This window comes from Ochotona curzoniae, unplaced genomic scaffold (genome assembly GCF_017591425.1).
Source record: "Ochotona curzoniae isolate NIBS_2020 unplaced genomic scaffold, NIBS_Ocur_1.0 scaffold_4506, whole genome shotgun sequence".
NCBI classification, from domain to species: domain Eukaryota; kingdom Metazoa; phylum Chordata; class Mammalia; order Lagomorpha; family Ochotonidae; genus Ochotona; species Ochotona curzoniae.
This window is the reverse complement of record NW_024467119.1, coordinates 54979148-54997807: the sequence shown is the minus strand read 5'-3', so window position 1 is coordinate 54997807 and position 18660 is coordinate 54979148. Positions and strand designations below refer to the sequence as shown.

Genomic DNA, 18660 nt, shown 5'->3' with positions numbered 1-18660 from the left:
ACCAGCACCCATCAGGGATCCAGGTGCATGAAAGCAAGGACTTTAGCCACAAGGCTATCACTCCAGGCCCTATATAGCCTCTTTTTAAAATAAATAGCTCTCACATGCTTTCCTTCTTAAAGAACGAATTTTACTTTATTTCTTATAGTATTCTCTGAGATTTGGTTACATATTTGTTATTACCATTATAAAAATGTAAGAAGATATTGTCTCAGAAGAATCTGGATGAACTAAAAAAAATATTTTCAGCACCACAGGAACATGCTATCACAATTACATTTTACACTTAACATTTTTTTTATTTACTCCCTTTGCTGTTTTAGAACATACACTAGTCACATTAAACTGAACCTTTAATCTCTTTACAGCGAATAGACAATCTCATATTTGACATAAATTGATAGGAATCCTGAGTGCTTACTACTCTCAATTGCACCATTACAAAAGGCTTTTATAAATGAGCCAATTTCAATGCAACAGTAGTTAACACAATAGAAAATGAAAGTTTGCTATATCTAAGTGTGCATCTTAGGTAGTAACCAAGAATGTATAACTTGATACCTGTTGGAAGGCTATTGTGTCCTGATTTTGTAATAGGAGATTCTTGCACCACACTTCCACGGTTACCCACAGCATTTGACATCCAATTATAGAAACTCACAGATGATGGTTCAGACAGTAATGGATGTTCAGATAGCATATCAGTGGCCGCTGTGTTTCCTGAAAATAAAGTGTTACTGAATATATACTACATATAAAGTAATGAGTACAAAATGTGATTAATATATAATTATTTTTGAGAAGTAGATAAAATGAATTTCTTTGTAGAAGGGTTAATATCTTCCCTCCATATTGCTGTTATTCACACATTAAGGTGTTACTAAATACCTTAGTCTTTCTGTAACAGGAGGACATTCTATTTTGGCTGGTATAGAAAGCACCAACTCCTAACACCTAGGTGGATACTAGTGATACAAATTAAAAGTGTTAAATAAACACAAGAAGATGCGAAAAGTTATAACTGGTGCCTAAAATATTTTCCTAAACGTGTAAGGTGTAGTGTGAAAGATTAGTTATATAACCTAAGTACACATTTGAAACTCAAATTGCATCTTCTGAATTTTCACATAAAAGCAAACCTATGGTTGCCAAAGCTGGAGGACGCACCTGTTCTCGTTAAAGAGCTGCTTTTCACAGCTGCAGTACTTCTCTGAGGAGTCCCTTCCAGCAGGTTGTGCAAGCTTGGGAAGCTTCCTGTCAGGTAGCTAAGCAGGCTCTCCTTCCTGGGACTCTCCTTGACTGCCATCCCAGCACGTCCCATGTGCACAGGAGAATCTGTGGCAGTGTCTCCACTGGTATAGCTCAAAGAATGATATGGATGAATGCCCTATTAAAGGAACAACACAAGATTCTTGTTTACGTATTCAAAAATGACTGTGAAAAGTTACAATTACTACTATTGTTGAAACAGCTAGTGATTCTGAAAATTAGTATCAAAATTGATCCTGTATACTAAGATTGTTATATAAATCTTGAGGATTACAAATACTTTATATGATTATTATAAACCTTGAGGATTACAAATGCTTTACAACTTTAAATTAAAAAGCACATTCATTCATTTTAACCAGGAATCATTAATTTCCATCTAAATTTGAAGAATTTTCTGACAAGAAATACAGATCACAACACAGCAGCTTACAGAAACGATTATGGCAAATAAAGCAGTAGTTTATTCAAGAGCAAGAAACAGAGAACCAGAATTTCAGAAGCGTATGGATAGAACATATGTAGGAGTGCTAAAGAAATATAAGCAGCTAAAGGAGAAAAAAATGCAGTCTGAAAAATTCTTTGTATCATCGTTTGTGTACTGAACTAGTAACACAGACACCCAGATACAATCTCTTACATAAAACATTCCCTCAACATTCTTTAAAAATTAATGCATTGAAAACAATCCACAGTATGAATGACATCCTCCAAAGTCAAGTCTCATTCTTGTTAGAAACTAGAGAAAGTTGTCTAGATTCAGTAACTTTCACTGGAACATTCTATCACAGTCAAATCATTACCTGTTGCTTTCAATGCTCATAAAAGCAAACTAGCAAAGTTTAGAAATAGAATCCACAAAACATGTATTTTATTGTCAGATACTCTGTCCTAAACATTTCTCATATAGTAACTCAGTTATTCCTCGCAACAATTTTCTAAAGAAGGTTACTTTTCTAATTTGCATCTTACAGGTGAGGAAAAATTTTAGTCACATAACAACTAAGTGGCAAGGACAGCATTCACTTCCAAAGCAATCTAGTTCCCAAGGTGGAAATCAAATATCATCTGTGTCTTACCAAACAACCATTACATTTCCTAAAATGAAACAAGTTAATTAAAGGGATAGAAAAGTTCAAAAGCGAGGTCAGGTGTTTGTCCCAGCAGTTCAGACACTGGTTAGGTACCCATGCCTCATTGCCACAGGGCCTAGGTTGGACACCTGGCTCTGAATCCAGCCTCCTACTAATGCAGATGACCGGGGGAAGTGGGGATGGCAGAGGAGATGCTCAAGTAATTCATTTCCTGCCACTGTTGTTGGAAACCTGCGTTAAGTTCCTAACTCCTGCCTTTGGCCTGGCCAAAACTCAGCCTTTGTCATTTGAACAATGATAGGGATGCTTACTCATTTATTTTCAATTAAATAATTTACTTCGAAGTCCAGTGCAAACCACATATTGTCAATACATCCCTTAAAAACTTTTTCATTAAAATTGAAGATTATAAGATATGCTACATTTTCATTATTAAGCTTTATGAAATCAATATTATAAAGAATGGACTACAGATTGGTAGTTAGTTTTCATTTGCTATTAACTGATAAGGCACATTTTTTAAATAAATATGTCTAATACAAACTATTGAAAACGACTTGAGCATAAAAATGTTTTTTGACTATTTAGGGAATGTAATATTTAAATTTGAGGAATTTTTATACAGTTTCTGTTTAAGTAACTCTAACCCAAAATAGAAATAGATACCTTTATTTTTAATGCAGAGTCACTATGAGTATGAGTTTTAGAAAGTTTTCTCATTATCTCAGCTCCAGTTACAGGTCCAGAGCTACCAGGTGGGGGCCGGTTAGCTGTTCCTTCTAGTAGCATTGTGTGTTCACTGACTGTGGCTGAAAAAGTTCAAAAGAATATGTGAGCGATAGATTATCATGCATTATCTTAAAATATCAACCCAAGGCTTCAATGTCACTTAACTATATTAAATTCATATTCCTTGATAAATTAGGTATGAAATTTGCTATAATATTTACTCTTTCCTTTTATATACCACAACCTCAATCCTCCAACTCAGTCACAACAACAGCTTCCATTCAATCTTTCACATGGTTGCCAAATGATACAGCAACCAAAAACCAATTCAGCTAAGCTTAAGAAAGTATATAATGTTCAAAGATTTTTATTATAAGCATCTGCATATAAGTAAAAAGTAACTTTACAGATGCAATGCCCTGGAAAAGTAAGCTAAGCCTTCACCTGTGGAGCCAGCGTGCCATGTGGGCACCTCGTTGGAGTTGCGGCTCCACTTCAATCCAGCTTCTGTTTATGGCCTGAGAAAGCAGCACAGAATGGCTCAAGTTCTTGGGTCCAGAAGAAGCTCCTGGCTTCTGGTGCTGGATCAGCTCAGCTCTGACCACTATCATCAAGGGAGCGAACCAGTGGATGGAATATCTGGCTCTAACCTCTGTAATTCTGCATTCCATATAAAAATAAACAAAGGAACTTCATCACACTACTCTTTCAATTTTTATATCCAGTTGAAATTTTCCAAAAAATAATTATTAATACATCATACAATAGGGGCACAAAACTCCCAACACGGATGACTAAAACCAATCTTTGCTATGACATATGATAATCAAGCTCTCTTCAGTTGAATACAAAAAAAAATCCTTAAACATTCATATGAGAAAAATCAGTTAAACATACAGAAGAACCCCAACCAGAGGCACAGTTGACCTCTCAGGGGAAACTCTATAGGCAAGAGAATGGAGTGATATATTCCACATTTTAAAGGGGAAAAACTGTCAGGTCAGTGTAACTTTCCCAGCAAAGATTAACTGTACTAAAAAAATAAGCTATCAAACTGTGTAGGGTAAGAAAACACTCCACACAGGTTTGCAAAATTACCTGCGTCAAATTCAAATTCTGCTCCATCAGCACTGGTATCACTTTGAAGACCACCCCCATTGTCCAGCCCAAGCCCATCTTCATGCTCATGGTCAATAGCTATTTGAGGCTTCAGGGGCTGAGCTGGTCGATGTAAGCTAACTCCTTTAAAAGCTGGTGTCACCACAATAAACTTCATCCACTGCCTTGCCAATGCAACTAAACCTTTCTTTAACGTTACCAAAGCTGGAAGCCCATCACTCTGTAAAAACAATGATATGGTTAGAAGCAGCCTAAAGTAATAATAATAGCTACTACTGAATGTTTTGCATATGCTGTGCTTGTTCACTTAAATCTTACAATCTCTATTTAGATGTGAGAAAACTAAAACTTAGACATTAAGTAATCTATCCAAATTTACTCCAAACATCAGAATTTTAAGGTGATCTCTGAACTCCAGCTCTTAATATCATATCAACTTTCTGTCATAAAATACAAAAATTGGGTTTCTTGTTAACAAGCATCTAATCAGTTTATTATTTTGCTCATGTAAACAATCAAAATGTATTTGAGGTAGTGGAATAATGACTGAATAATGAGGAAAAAATATTTCCTACAAATATTAGGTAACCACTACCACTTTAACAATTAACAAAATTAAATATCTAAGTTAAATGCTGGTTATTTAACTGATTAGTAACTGCCTTAAAAATCAACACATCACCTTCAATACTTACATATGTTATATTTGACACTACAAGGCAATCACTACAAGAATTGTTTTTATTATTTTACTTTTAAAGTTCTAGACTTTAAGTCTTAGAGACTAATCCTTTATCCTCTTTCTTTCTCCAACTTTGCACACTAGGATATCTAAGTAATTTGCTTGGAGAGATATGATTAAATGCATTTACTTTCAGAGGGGCACCAGCTCCAACAGCCTGCCCTTGTATCCCCAGACTCATAAGGAGGGACGTCTGTGCTTCCTCATCTCAGATGCAAAGCATGTCAGGCAGAGCACCAGTCCCTGGGAAATGCCTGCCATACCTCTTGTCCTATGCTCTCTGCCTGTTATCAGATGAGAAAGAGCACAATAAGCATTTTTCTCAAATCTATCATTTTATAAACATTATTGACTTGCCTGGCTAATGGTCTGACAGGAAGTGATAATACTGAAACAACTTTTTCTAATTTTACTAAATATTTTTTGCATATTAACCAGAACTTAGAGAAACAAGCTCCTCAAAACTCTAGAACTAGCATCATTATGCTTTATCTGTTTTTCCAGATCCAGAAACAAATTGTATTTATTTTGTACAATCATATATTGTAGCCTCAATCATAAATTAGTCCCTATTTCATAAATTATCACATGAAATTTGACACTTGTGATTACTCCCTTGATTGAAACTTCTCATGCCTTTACTTTCTAAGACATAACTCTTCCCCTGGTTCTCCTACTTAACTCTTCCTTCTTAACGCTCTGTATATCTTTATTTAATTTTCCTAATTAATTTGTACATTCTTCAGGATTTCATCACTGACCTTTCTCACTAGACATTTCATCCTTGAAATCTAAATTCATTTAAGTCTACAGTTTTTATTTCCACCTTTCTGCTGGTAACTCTCAAAGCAATAAGTACCCTCCTGTCTAATAAATTTGTAACCAAGTTTTGTCTTCGGACTCCCAAATGCATTTCAAACCCTGTAGGTCATTAGCCTCTAAATAGAATAAGGGTTTCTGTAAGTGTAACATATAGCTTCATTTACTCACCATTGTGGCATCATCAATGATAGAGTAATTTGCTTGGTGTAAGTAGTGGTGAAGTATATTACATAGTAAACATGAAGGATTTTCTTGGAGAAAGCGGGCGACTTTTGTAAGTCTGTTGTACTTACTTCTCAGGGGAAAATGCACACTTTTATTCTGAAATCAAGCAAGAACAACAAATTAAAATAACTGGTATAAAAGATCATACAAACAAAAGACATCTAGCAATTAAGAACTCACAGGTCAAATATTTTGTAAAGCTGATTAACAAGGGGTCATTTTAACATCAGATTTATAATATCATACATTTGTGAAGACATACCTCTAGTGCTTCAGTCATTATGCATCCCATAACAGCACAAATTCTCAAGGTTCCCTCAGTTTCTAATTTGTTTAAGGATGATTTGAGTTGATCAATTGGAACAAGCCATGCCCCAACAGCTGGAGTTGCAGTGCTTAAAAGATTCAGTTGCCTTTTAAAGTAAATTAAAAATAGCAAAAACAAGTGTCAGAATTATCAAACAATTTCTCATTTTTACTTTATTCACTGATAATTTCTTTCAAGTAAAAATACTATCTCTATCTTTTGACCATTAGTAAATTATGAAAACATAACAAGGAAAAAAAAGCAAAAATGCAAAAAAAAAAAGGTTGTCAGAGGTTAAAAGAAAAAAAAGTCTAAGGTAGGAGTAACATGATAAAGACAAAATTAAGTATTAGAAAAAATAAATCTGGTAAAGCAACTTGGGAACACTGTCTAAAGAAAGCACAAAGAAGGAAGTATGGAAAAGTTTCTAATCTAATACTAAGTGTATCAGAAAAATATTCCCAAAACAGATGAAGCAAAACTGCATACTATCTTAAATAAACAATACACAAGTAAAAACACTATAAAAATGTCTTACCTAGAAAATGAATGTGTAGCAGATCTAACATTAGTGGGAGCCGCAAAACTAAACCAAATTTCTTTAATGGTTAACTTCATGCTACATGAATCTGGAGGGGGAGGCATAAGAGGTAGATCTTTTTTCAAGTCATCAGATTCAACTCCTTCATCCTACATAAAACAGAATGACAAAAACTTATTAATAGATAGTCCTTTAAAATTACCAACACAGATATTCACTGTTTTAAGCACAAATCTTTCTATGAAATCAAACTTTATAAATAACACCTTTATATACACCAGGCAATTCCTAATAATGAGACATATCTAGAGGTCATTGATGTGCCAGAGAATAGATTTTTAAAAAGCCACAGCAGCTGGCACTGTGATTCATGGGCTAATGGTCTGCCTGAAGTTTCAGCAACCCATATGGGTGCTAGTTTGTGTCCCAGCTGCTGCAATTTTGATCCAGCTTCCTGTTTCTGGACTGGGAGGGCAATGAAAGATGGCCTGGGTCCTTAGGATCCTACACCATGTGAAAGACCTGGAGGAGCCTCCTAACTTTGTATCAGCCTAACTGTTGCTGTTGTGACCATTTGGAGAGTGAATTAGCAGGTGAAAGAGCTCTGTCCCTCCTTTCTATAAATTCGCCTTTCAAAAAAAACTTCAAAAAGATGTACTATAAACCATCTATCAGAAATTTGAGAATTGATGGGCTTTGATAGATCTCTTCACTCAATCACAATTGTTTCATGAAGTAGAGTGCTACCTTTCCCAGAATAAAAGTGAAAAAGAGATTTTGCAACATTTCAGAGCGCCTTTAATCATAAAGTTAAAGAATGAGTGGTAGAATTAAGATCTCTGCTTTCTACTGTAATCTGATTTTCTTTCTTTCTTTTTTTTTCCATCTGCTGGTTCACTCCCCAAATGCTCCTAACAGCTAGAAACTGTGTTGGCAAAATGTTAGAGGTCACACGACCAGTAAGAACCCAGTCACTTGGTCACCATTATTTCATCCAAGGGTCTAGAATCAGGAGCCAGAAATCACATTTGGGTCTTAACCTCTAGGCTAAATATCACTTCCCTGTTCCCCCCTCACTTTTAAGATTTATTTATTTTTATTGGAAAGTCAGATATACAGAGAGGAGGAGAGACAAAGAGAAAGATCTTTCGTCTGATGATTCATTCCCCAAGCGACCACAATGGCCGGAGCTGCACCAATCCAAAGCCAGGAGCCAGGAACTTCTTCCAGGTCTCCCAAGCGGGTCAACTGCTTTCCTAGGCCACAGGCAGGGAGCTGGATGGGAAGTGAGCTGCTGGGACACAAGCTGTAGCCCATTTGGGATCTTGGCACACCCAAAGCGAGGACTTTAGCCATTAGACCACCGTGCTGGGATCCCCCGTTCCATTTTCATAGACTACTACAACTACCAAATACAGAGTCATTGAGTGAATCTGGCAGAAGCAGACTAGGTCGTGACAGCATGTCCCTTAGAACTGATGAATATAGCAGTGCACAACTGGAATGGCAGTTAAGACGCCACTTGGGGATGCCTGCACCCAAAGCTGAGGTTAAATTCTCAGCTCTACTTCTGATCACAGCTGTAGACAGCACTTGGTGGCTCAAACTGTTAGGTTCCTGTCTCTCACAGAGAAGATCTGTATCAGATTCCTGGCTCATGGCTTATGCCTGGCACAGCATCGTTTGTTGCAGGCAACTAGGAAATTAATCAATACATGGGATTCTGTTATTTCTTTTGCTTTTGTGGGGAGAGGTCATGTCTCTATCTCCCTGCCTTTTAAATAAGCAAACACAAATTTTGACAAAACAAAAAGAAACGAATGTAGTTCTTGCAAGTCTGTATTAGTTCTCCAGGAGCAGGTTGTTATAAGGCAAGACCACTCCATATGCTTAGCCCCTCATCTGTGGCCATTTCATTTTCTGCTTCTCCATCACCTTGTGACACAGCACAAAAGTAGCAGTAGGAACAGAAGAGGAGAACAGCAGCCCTAGCCAAATGCTGCTCAGTCATTCTAGCCAAAAACCTTGTAAACTACATAATAGTCCTCTATATATTCATATATACTCATGCTCTTCTATAATTTAATCATAAATTACGAAATAGGAGACAGAGGTGGACAAAACAGCAATATGAGAAGACCCAAGAAAAGGATCGGAGGAGGACACCTTCATTTAAGAAGAAAAAAAATACTTTCATGAGGAAATATACCCCCAAAAAGTAAAACTTCAAAAAATGTTCAGCAAGAAGAGTAGAACTGGGAGAGGCCCAGGAAGTTGCTGCAGTATCTGATATTTTAGTAGATGAAAGAAAATACACCTAGGTTTTCCTTAGCTCTTTCATCCCATGAATAGCTACTATATTTTTGGTTTCCAAAAACTGCTAATCTATGCCCTATTTAAAGACTTCATTTAAAGACTTCACAAAAGCATAACAAACAAAAACAAAAATGCCACAGTACTTAATTGTTTAAACAATGCAATAAGTAAAAATAAATGCTTAGGAAAAAAAAAATCCCCAGGAATATGGAGTTCAGAGCGAGTATATCCATGAATATTGGTTATACATATCATGTTTCTTAATTTAATAAGTAGAGTTTTCTTGGAAATTTTAAAACTTCCTCTTACGCTGATATAACCTTTTAAAAATATCAGAAGCATACATACATAAGGATAAAATGATCAGAAGTACAAATATGTAAGCATATATAAGACCAACATTTACGATATTCTCATTTTGTACAAGGTACTGAGTTAGGTCCTTCATATGTATCATCTCCTCAATCCTCATAGGTCTATCAAAGCAACACCACTATTATATGCATATCACAGGTGAAGAAATTTAGGAGACAGATGCTAACATCAATAGTTAGTAGCACAATTTTCCTATATCTCTAATTTCACAGTTTTTGTTACTTACTATACATATCACCAAGAAACTCTCCAGTAATAAAAAATTAGTGTTTAATAGATTCAGAATAACTGAGATAAGCAGAAACTAACAAAAATACTTAGAATTTACATGAAATATTACCAATAAAACTAATAACTAATTTTCTAAATGTATTCAATATACATACATAGTCTGTTTCCCTTAAATCCAATAATTCATTCAGTAGATATTAATTATATGAGCAAGATATAATACTAAGTCAATACTCTATATATACACACACATATATATATGCATTTAGTAGTGAGTAACACCAGCATCCCAGATAGAACCTGTTCATCTCCCAGCTGCTTCACTTTCAGTGCAGCTTCCTGTTAATGCCTTGTGAAAGGCAGTGGAAGGTGTACCACATCTGGCAATCTTTGACAATCATATGGTAGATCGGGACAAAGCTTCTGGCTTTGGCCTGGCTAAGTGCTAGCTCTTGCAGCCATATACGGAGCGAAGGAGCAGACGGATAATATTTCTCATTCTCTCTTAACCGATAATTTTTTTAAAAATAAATTAAAATGCAATTCTAAATTGAGATTACAGTTGTCTGTCATTTAAAAAAAATTTGATTATTAGAAATTCACCTACTTGTTCATCTGAAACAGAATTTCCATTGATGTCTGAAGAAGGACTTGTCCGGTCACAAGGAAGATTATCATCAGAGACATCAGTATTATAACCACTGCCAGTTGGAGAATCAGAAGAATTATTGGATGTCAGCACTCCACCCCTCTCTGTGGCACTAGCTTTACCCATAACTGCAAAGCTATTATATAACACAGCACCAGACTGTCTTCCTCCTATAAAAACAAAAGAATGTTTCATTAAAAAAGGGATAAGTGCCTCAATATTGTACTCTATGATAGCACAGAAAATTTCAGAGACTAATTTTTTTTCTCATCAAGTCTACATTTATTTATAAAACAGATAAGAGAATCACCAGGTGAATAAATGTAGGCATATGTAATTACTGTTAATACTGAAGTTACTATATATGATTAAATCTAAAATTCAACCTTTTCACAAAAATTACTCCAACAATGTTTAATAAATTTACAAGTTTGTATTTTTCATTGAATAAAAGATTTACAACATTAATATCTCATTAAATAGCAAAGCACTACTAATCAGAGATACAATTTCAGCAGAAGCAAATTTTACGCTTGCTTTTATATTTTATTTGGGAACTTTTACTATCTCAGGCACTGACGTATAGTATAGCTGGATGCTCTACATAGTTCTGAATCACAAAATGGAGAAAACACTATACTGAAGCAATCACAGTGGAACACCCAAGTCCTGGGATACAACACCAGCTGGCACATTTTCTGCATTATAACTTAGGTTACTAAAACACAATTTTTCAATTTTCCCCCATAAGCAGAATTCAACAACAAAATGTTTACCTTTTATGGTCAAATTTTCAAGTCCACATTCAAACATAATCCAACCCCATTTTTCTTGGCTAGGACCTATTCGAGTTACATCTGGAACAGCTTGCTGGTCTGTTTCATCCACAAAAGTAAACTCATCCAGTTCCTCAAGAGTAAATAGCACCTTGGACTTCTCAAAAGGAATGGCAGTGATGGCACAGGTTCCAATGTCTATTATCAGGAAAAAGTCACATGATCATTTGGAAAGAAAAACGTTTACATTTTAAAAATTAAACATTCAGCACAGCAGCTGTCGGATGAGATATCTTATAATTCTGTTTTCTTAAAAGATGAGAAAGTAAAATAAACAAATGAACCAAATTTAGAGTAATACTAGTCAAGATGTATAAGATTCCATAATTAGAAGTTAACTGCTCAAAGGTAGAGTGAATGAATTTCAGAAAGGTTAAAATACTCTAAAATGTTGTAGCATTGTGATACACCAGGCAAAGCTAACCCCAATGACCGCAAACATGCCATCTGGGCACAGATCCACTTTTAATCCAGCTCTCTGCTAAAGACCTGGGAAAGCAGCAGCAGATGTCTCAAGTGCTTGAGCCCCAGCACCCACAGGGACTTGGAGGAATCCCCAGCCCCCAGCTTCAGTTAGCCAGCCCTGACCCCTGTAGCCATTTGGGGAGGTGACCAGAAGCTGGAAGATTTCTCTTTCTCTCCATTCCTCCTGTCTTACTGCCCTCCTTTTCCTTTTATCACTCTCCCTCTCTGTAACTCTGCTTAAGAAAAAAAAAAAAAAAAAAGAAAGAAAAAAAGCTTTAAAATGTAAAAAAAAAGTCCATGCCCATTTTAAATAATTCACCTTCATAATAAAATAATTTTAAATATCTTATGTTTTATAAAACAATTATCTTAATTGTCAATTTATTGGAAAAACTACTTTATAGGAAAACTAAGTTTTTCCTAAAAGCTAATTTATCATAAATAGTGCTATAACTCAACTGCTATTAGTTGCAATATAAGTAATATGCATAACCAGAAGTCTTTATTTCACCTTCCTTCCCCCCCTCATTCTCTCTTGCTCTGATTACAGCTAACAAATACACATATGCAAAAAATAATATTTCTTTTATTATTATTATTATTTTTATTGGAAAGTCAGATATACAGAGAGGAGGAGAGACAGAGAAGATCTTCTATCCAATGATTCACTCCCCAAGCGAGCGCAACAGCTGGTACTGTACTGATCTGAAGCCAGGAACCTCCTCTGAGTCTCCCACGTGGGTGCAGGGTCCCAAGCTTTGTGTTGTCCTCCACTGCTTTCCCAGGCCACAAGCAGGAAGCTGGATGGGAAGTGGGGCTGCTAGGATTAGAACTGGCACCCATATGGGATCCCGGCATGCTCAAGGGGAGGACTTCAGCTACTAGGCCACGGCGCCAGGCCATTAACATGTTCTTAAAAGATTCATTTTTACTTGGAAAGGAGATTTACAGAGAGAGGAAGAGACAGAGAGAAAGATCTTTCATTTCCTGGCTCACTCCCCAAAGAGCAGCTGAGCGGGGCCAGTCCAAAGCCTGGAAACAGAAAATTCTTTTCGGTCTCCATGTAGGTCAGGGGCCCAAATACCATGGATTATCCTCTGTTGCTTTCCCAGGCCATATGCAGGCAGCTGGACTGGAGGGGAATCAACCAGCACACAAAGTGGTATCTGTATGTAATGCCAGCATCTGCAGGGGGAGGATTACACTACTGAGCCACAACACTGGCTCCAAAGAATATTTTTAAACTGCATAGATATAACTGTATATATCTGAAATACGTTTCCTTCCAGGGCTTTAGAAATCATTTGAAAACCTAGCTTTGGTTCTCACCTTCCAAGCATAGTAATTTCCTCAGGTCATTAAAATTTCTTCAAATATAACACTTTCATTGCAGTCTAGATACAATAATCTATCACAGGAAAATAACTTTCTTTGTACTTCAATCTGAAACTATTCTTCAGATGGCAAATGTTCACCATTTTTGCCCGTAATTTTTTACTCTTTAGCTTCTTTTATATTTGTCTTTAATCTTGTGAGCTCTTCCGATTTCAGAGTATCAGCTGAAGATTCTATTTGATTTTCATTTAAATGTCTTGAGAAGGTAATATTTGCACACAGATCAAAGCTGTAAAAATTACTACAAATCAAGTCTCCAACACCATACATGGTACCTCCATCCTTCCATGCATAACACGTCTTAACTTTACACATGCCTTAAGAATACAAATGTCTAAGGTACACATTTGATCATTGACATTTATTCTGAATTTTTATGCAAATATCCACTTGAAATTTCACCTGGAGTTTTTCCTCTCTCATAAAACTTAATCTGGATGATGTGCCTTCCACATTTACCTAAAATACAGTGTATGAACTGTGAGAGTACCCAAGTGCAGACTGGCAACTAATGCAAACTATAAGAAAAAGGCTCCTGGGTGTTTTTTGCTTGTTTTTTACTTAAGACATTGTATTTTATATCAGGTAATTCTGAAATCTTAAGGTCAAATATATTGGTCTCAGAAAAAAAGAGGGTGGCATAAACATTGAGAAAGTTACAACACTTAATACAAACCCACAAAGTACATAAAGATCATCCATCTTGCAGAAGCTATAGAATATGAGCCTAATGAGCAAATACTAAAAATTCATGTGTTTATTTAGGTTTATTCATCTGTCCCACAAAGCTATTTTAACACACTAATGTTCTTAAGATAATTTCTCAGGATTCATTTTCTGATAATATGAAATAATTTATGATTCTGAATAACAATATACGATAAATTGGGTTACAATATAAACAATATGTATCTTGTCTGCTCCATAAAATACGGACTTCCACAACAAAACACTGGAATTTTTACCATTGTTTATACCTAAAATGTCATCATACACTTAAATAGCAGAATGATACCCTTGTGACTGTTGCTAAAGAACTATACTATTGTTACAATGTAGGGGAAAACTGTATGGAAAAACGGGAAGAAAAGGATGGAAGGGCAAACCTCTCAGATTAAAGAACTGCATCATGAACAATAAAAATATATAAAATATTTGAAATATTGAAATGATATATAAATCTACCCTCTGACTTTTTTTTAAAAAGATTTATTTATTTTTATTACAAAGTCAGATATACAGAGAGGAGGAGAGACAGAGAAGATGATCTTCCATCCAATGATTCACTCCCCAAGTGAGCGCAACGGCCGGCGCTATGCCAATCCGAAGCCGGGAACCAGGAACCTCTTCTGGGTCTCCCACATGGGTGCAGGGTCCCAAAACTTTGGGCCGTCCTTGACTGCTTTCCCAGGCCACAAGCAGGGAGCTGGATGGGAAGTAGAGCTACTGGGATTGGAACCGGTGCCCATATGGGATCCTGGCACGTTCCAGATGAGAACTTTAGCCGCTAGGCCACGCTGCCGGGCCCTACACTCTGACTTTATTTATTTGCAGACTGATGGGCAAGCAGAAAGTAGTATGGGGGAAAAGAGGATGACAGATCTTTTCATTCATTAGTTCACTCCCCAAATGGCCACAACAACCAGGTCTGGGCTAAGCTAAAGCCAGGAGCCTAGAACTTCATCCAGGTCTCCCATATTGTTGGCAGTGTCCCAGGACTTAAGCTAGTGTTTTCACATGGATGTCAGTGTTGTAATACCAGCTTAACCTAATACACCACAACACCAGCCCCTCTCCTTTTTTCTGTTATGTCACCAGGACGTTTACAGGATGTCTATAGCTCACAATGAGGATATCTGAATTTATCAGTGTTGCAAGCTACCATTTTTAAACAAAGTTTTATAAACAATTAAAAATTAAAAAAAAAAAAAAAAAAGCTTAAGGGTTCATGCAAAAGGCACGAAGAAAACACCTGAGATACAAGCACTTTCTACCTGAGGGTCAAAGAGCTATCTTTCATACCAACCAAGTCTACTTGACACTTTGAACAGTGAGTAAAAACTAAATACCTTGTGTGTAATCTATGTAGAAATCTCTTACAGAATACACAGATCCCACAAGATACAAATGAAAACCTGTCCTCCAGCAAAATCCTTACATTGATGTATGCCAGAAAAACTGTTAATTTGTTGTAGAATCTCACCTGTTGTATCAAGACCCCTGAGTTGCCCATGAACTCGATGAATGTTTAACTTGGCAGCCATTTCTTTGCCTTTTTCTGCTCCAGCATTTGACCTGAGGGATCCAGATGACTGAGGCTGCATCTTAGTGGCATGAACATACTTATCAAAATGTGATGTTCTTCCAGGTTCTGTACTATTTGAAGTCTCTTCAACCACACCTCTATATGAAGACAAACAGCTTTTTAAAAATATAGTTCAGCAAAAAGTTAACTAGATGGTTTACTTTTTTAAAATCCACCATTTTATTCTAATTCAACCAATCACCAATTCAACATTTACTAAAAGAAAATATTATTAATAAAAATACAGGATTTTATAAAAAAAGTATGAATCCAGAGTAAGATTTAATGTTCCAAAAACAATTTTAACATTACAATGAACAGATATGTATGAAAAATATTATCAAGGTCTACTTTAATACTCAGGTAAGATAAGCATGACTCAAAATAATTCTTTCTTACCTGTTCATACGAACTTGTGTAGCAATTCTGTCAAAACACAATGCCACTAGAGAAACATGAGTCACACTTCTAGTAGGAGCTGCAGTTGGAGATTCTTCCACTGAGGCTTGTAACAAGCATAAGTTTACCTAACAGACAGAATGTCACAAATTTCAGGACTAAAAAGTAAAAACTGACCTAAAATATGCAAAAAATGAAAAACTTCCATTAAAAATGGCATACCAACATATCTGAGTAAAGATAAGACTTACAAACATAGATTCTCAACACAACTATAACTGATTTGTTTACTGGGTGAATATGGAATGTTTTATTATGTATTAACCGAGATTTTAGTTAATCATTGCATCATGATAAAGCTATATTAGAGCATCAAGAGAATAAAATGTGTATTTTATTGTTGCACATTATTCCACCAGCACTCGTTTTGGTAAACACAGAGGTTTAAAAACCAAAAAATATTCTCCTTTTTCATGAAAATACTTTAATCATTGAATGCTTACCTTTGGGATGCTAACATTAGCTTGAAGACCTTTAATTGTCACATTATCTTGCTTAACGGTAAGATTTGTCTGTGCTTGTCCTTGGTTAGTCGTTCCTATAGTAGGGTGCTCAATTTTTGTTCCACGAACATCTTGTTTGGAAGATAACTTAGAAATATTAAAAACAGAAGTATTTCACAGGCCTTTCATAACTGCCACATCACTCACAACAGCAACTCCCCTGTCCGCTGTGCTTAATGTGCCAACTGCTGTCTGGTTTTACACTTCATCTTAAAATCCAAACATTAGAAAAACTAGGAAATACATGGATAGCTTCAATGTTGAAAAAAGTAATATGCATTAAATTGAAATTAGTCTACAGAGAAACAAACAGAAAAAAATGGTGAAACTACAGCTAGGATTTTTTTTTTTTTAAATCACAGAACTCCAGGGACTTGAAGGCAGACTTAGCTTCTGATCCTTGGCTCCTAATTTGATGGAAATGCTAAAAAACAAACTTCTATTTGCATTCTTCTGTCTTAAGTACCCAACAAACGAAATGTCTATATATACTGAAAAACTGGTGCACTAAAAATTATCACTTTCTGGAACAGCGTTGTGGCTCATCAAGTTTAGCTGCTGCCTGCAGTGTTGGCATCCTATCTAAGTATCTGTTCCAAACTGGGTTACTCTCCTTCAAGTCCAGTACCCTGCTAACACCAACAATGGACCTGGGAAAGCAGGACAGGATTATCCCCATGCCTGGCCTCCAGCTATCCACATGTGAGACTCAGAAGGGCTCCAGATTCCTGGATTCAGCCAGTCTCAGTCACAGCTGCTGCAGCCATTCCAGAATGAATTTAGACATGAAAGGACTCTCTACTTCACCTTTCATACAAAGAAACAAATCTTTAAAGAAAATAAAGAACTTGCCTCACTTTCACCTCTCTTCTGGTTGTAATGCAAATATGTTTCATAAAATTTCAAAGTCAAATGGAAAGTCACCACAACAGCATATGAGTTATGCAACTGGCTTTGTTACTAGAATTACAGCTTGAGGTAGAATACTATACCATACAGGTGGTGACTTGAGTCAGAGAAATGAATAATAACCTCAAAAATAATATTAAGACACAAGTCAAAAGAGTAAAGTTTTTTTAATGAGCTTCTTTGATTTCTTAGAAAAACAAGGCATAATCATTTAATCATGGTCAATGCTCTTTAGAAAAGGGCTAGAGCTAAGTTACTTCTGCAATAACAAGAAAAAAATAAAGCCATATCTAAAAACAAATGTTAACTACTGTTTCATATTACATTTACATGATATTTTAAATGGAGATAACAAGATATAAATGCTTTTTGAACAAACCCATGTATTCTAATTTAATTTGGTAATGAAAGTTTGATACAATCAATGTTTGAAATTTGGGCATATGATGAATATACGATCTGCTATGCAGATTAAATTAAAATTAAAATTTTTTAAAATTTAAAATTAAAATAAAAAAAGATCTCACATTTTCTGAGAAGGTAGTCTTGCTATTTTGGACCGCTTCTCTAAGGACTTTAACATGTAGATCATCCACAATTGCAGCTGGATGCCGGGTACTAGCACAATGAACCATTGCTTCAATATATCTGAGGAAAGAAAAAACAATAAGCAAAAAATTTAAGCATCATTTTACTCTATGACCTAGTTTATCTAAACCTATTAGGAAACAACATTCTCATTTCAACGCATAAACTCTAGTTTTTATTAAGATTCATTTATTTACATGAAAGGCAGAATTAGAGAAAAAGAGGGAGAGACAGACAGTGCAAGAGATCTTCCATTAACTAGTTCACTAACCAAATGGCCACAACAGTAGGGGCTAGGTCAGGCAGACATGAGGAGCTAGGAGCTTACTCCAGGTTTCCCACATGGGAGCCAGGGTCTAAGCCTTTGGGCCATCTTGCTTTGACTTCCCAGACACATTAGCAGGGAGCTGGATCAGAAGTGGAGCAGCCATGATGCAAAATGATGCCCATTTGGGGGTGTCCATATGGAATACAGGCATCACACATGGTGACTTTACACACCACACCACACAGTTATGGCAACTGTGTTTTCCTTTACAATCTCCTGAATATGATCTCCTGTTTTTCATTTGTGTGATATCTAACACAAATCTAAACAATCTGTTAGAAAATTTCATGCCTTTGAAGTAAAATGAAGAATTTATTGAAATTCAGTCCTTACCTAACTGCATTCCATTATGTTCCATTATGATTTATATTCATTTCAGTTTTGTTATGCTACTACATATACTGTAAGCTCCTTATAGCACAAAGCATTTATTTCCCTATTTTCCTTTCACTA

General features: G+C 35.9%; 1 protein-coding gene across 3 annotated transcripts in view; it reads right to left on the bottom strand.

Moving 5' to 3' along the window:
• Positions 1-18660, bottom strand: part of KIAA1109 (KIAA1109 ortholog) — a 182002-nt gene that overhangs the window by 84270 nt on the left and 79072 nt on the right. For all 3 annotated transcript variants that reach the window (XM_040967356.1, XM_040967357.1, XM_040967358.1), the window contains exons 32-44: positions 17819-17939; positions 16323-16469; positions 15820-15947; positions 15319-15518; positions 11196-11393; positions 10378-10589; positions 6846-6997; positions 6263-6413; positions 5944-6096; positions 4191-4431; positions 3030-3172; positions 1168-1387; positions 562-720 (exon numbers count right to left, since the gene is read on the bottom strand). In XM_040967356.1, coding sequence (XP_040823290.1) covers positions 562-720; positions 1168-1387; positions 3030-3172; positions 4191-4431; positions 5944-6096; positions 6263-6413; positions 6846-6997; positions 10378-10589; positions 11196-11393; positions 15319-15518; positions 15820-15947; positions 16323-16469; positions 17819-17939 — 2225 coding nt within the window. The remainder of the gene's footprint in view (positions 1-561; positions 721-1167; positions 1388-3029; positions 3173-4190; positions 4432-5943; positions 6097-6262; positions 6414-6845; positions 6998-10377; positions 10590-11195; positions 11394-15318; positions 15519-15819; positions 15948-16322; positions 16470-17818; positions 17940-18660) is intronic.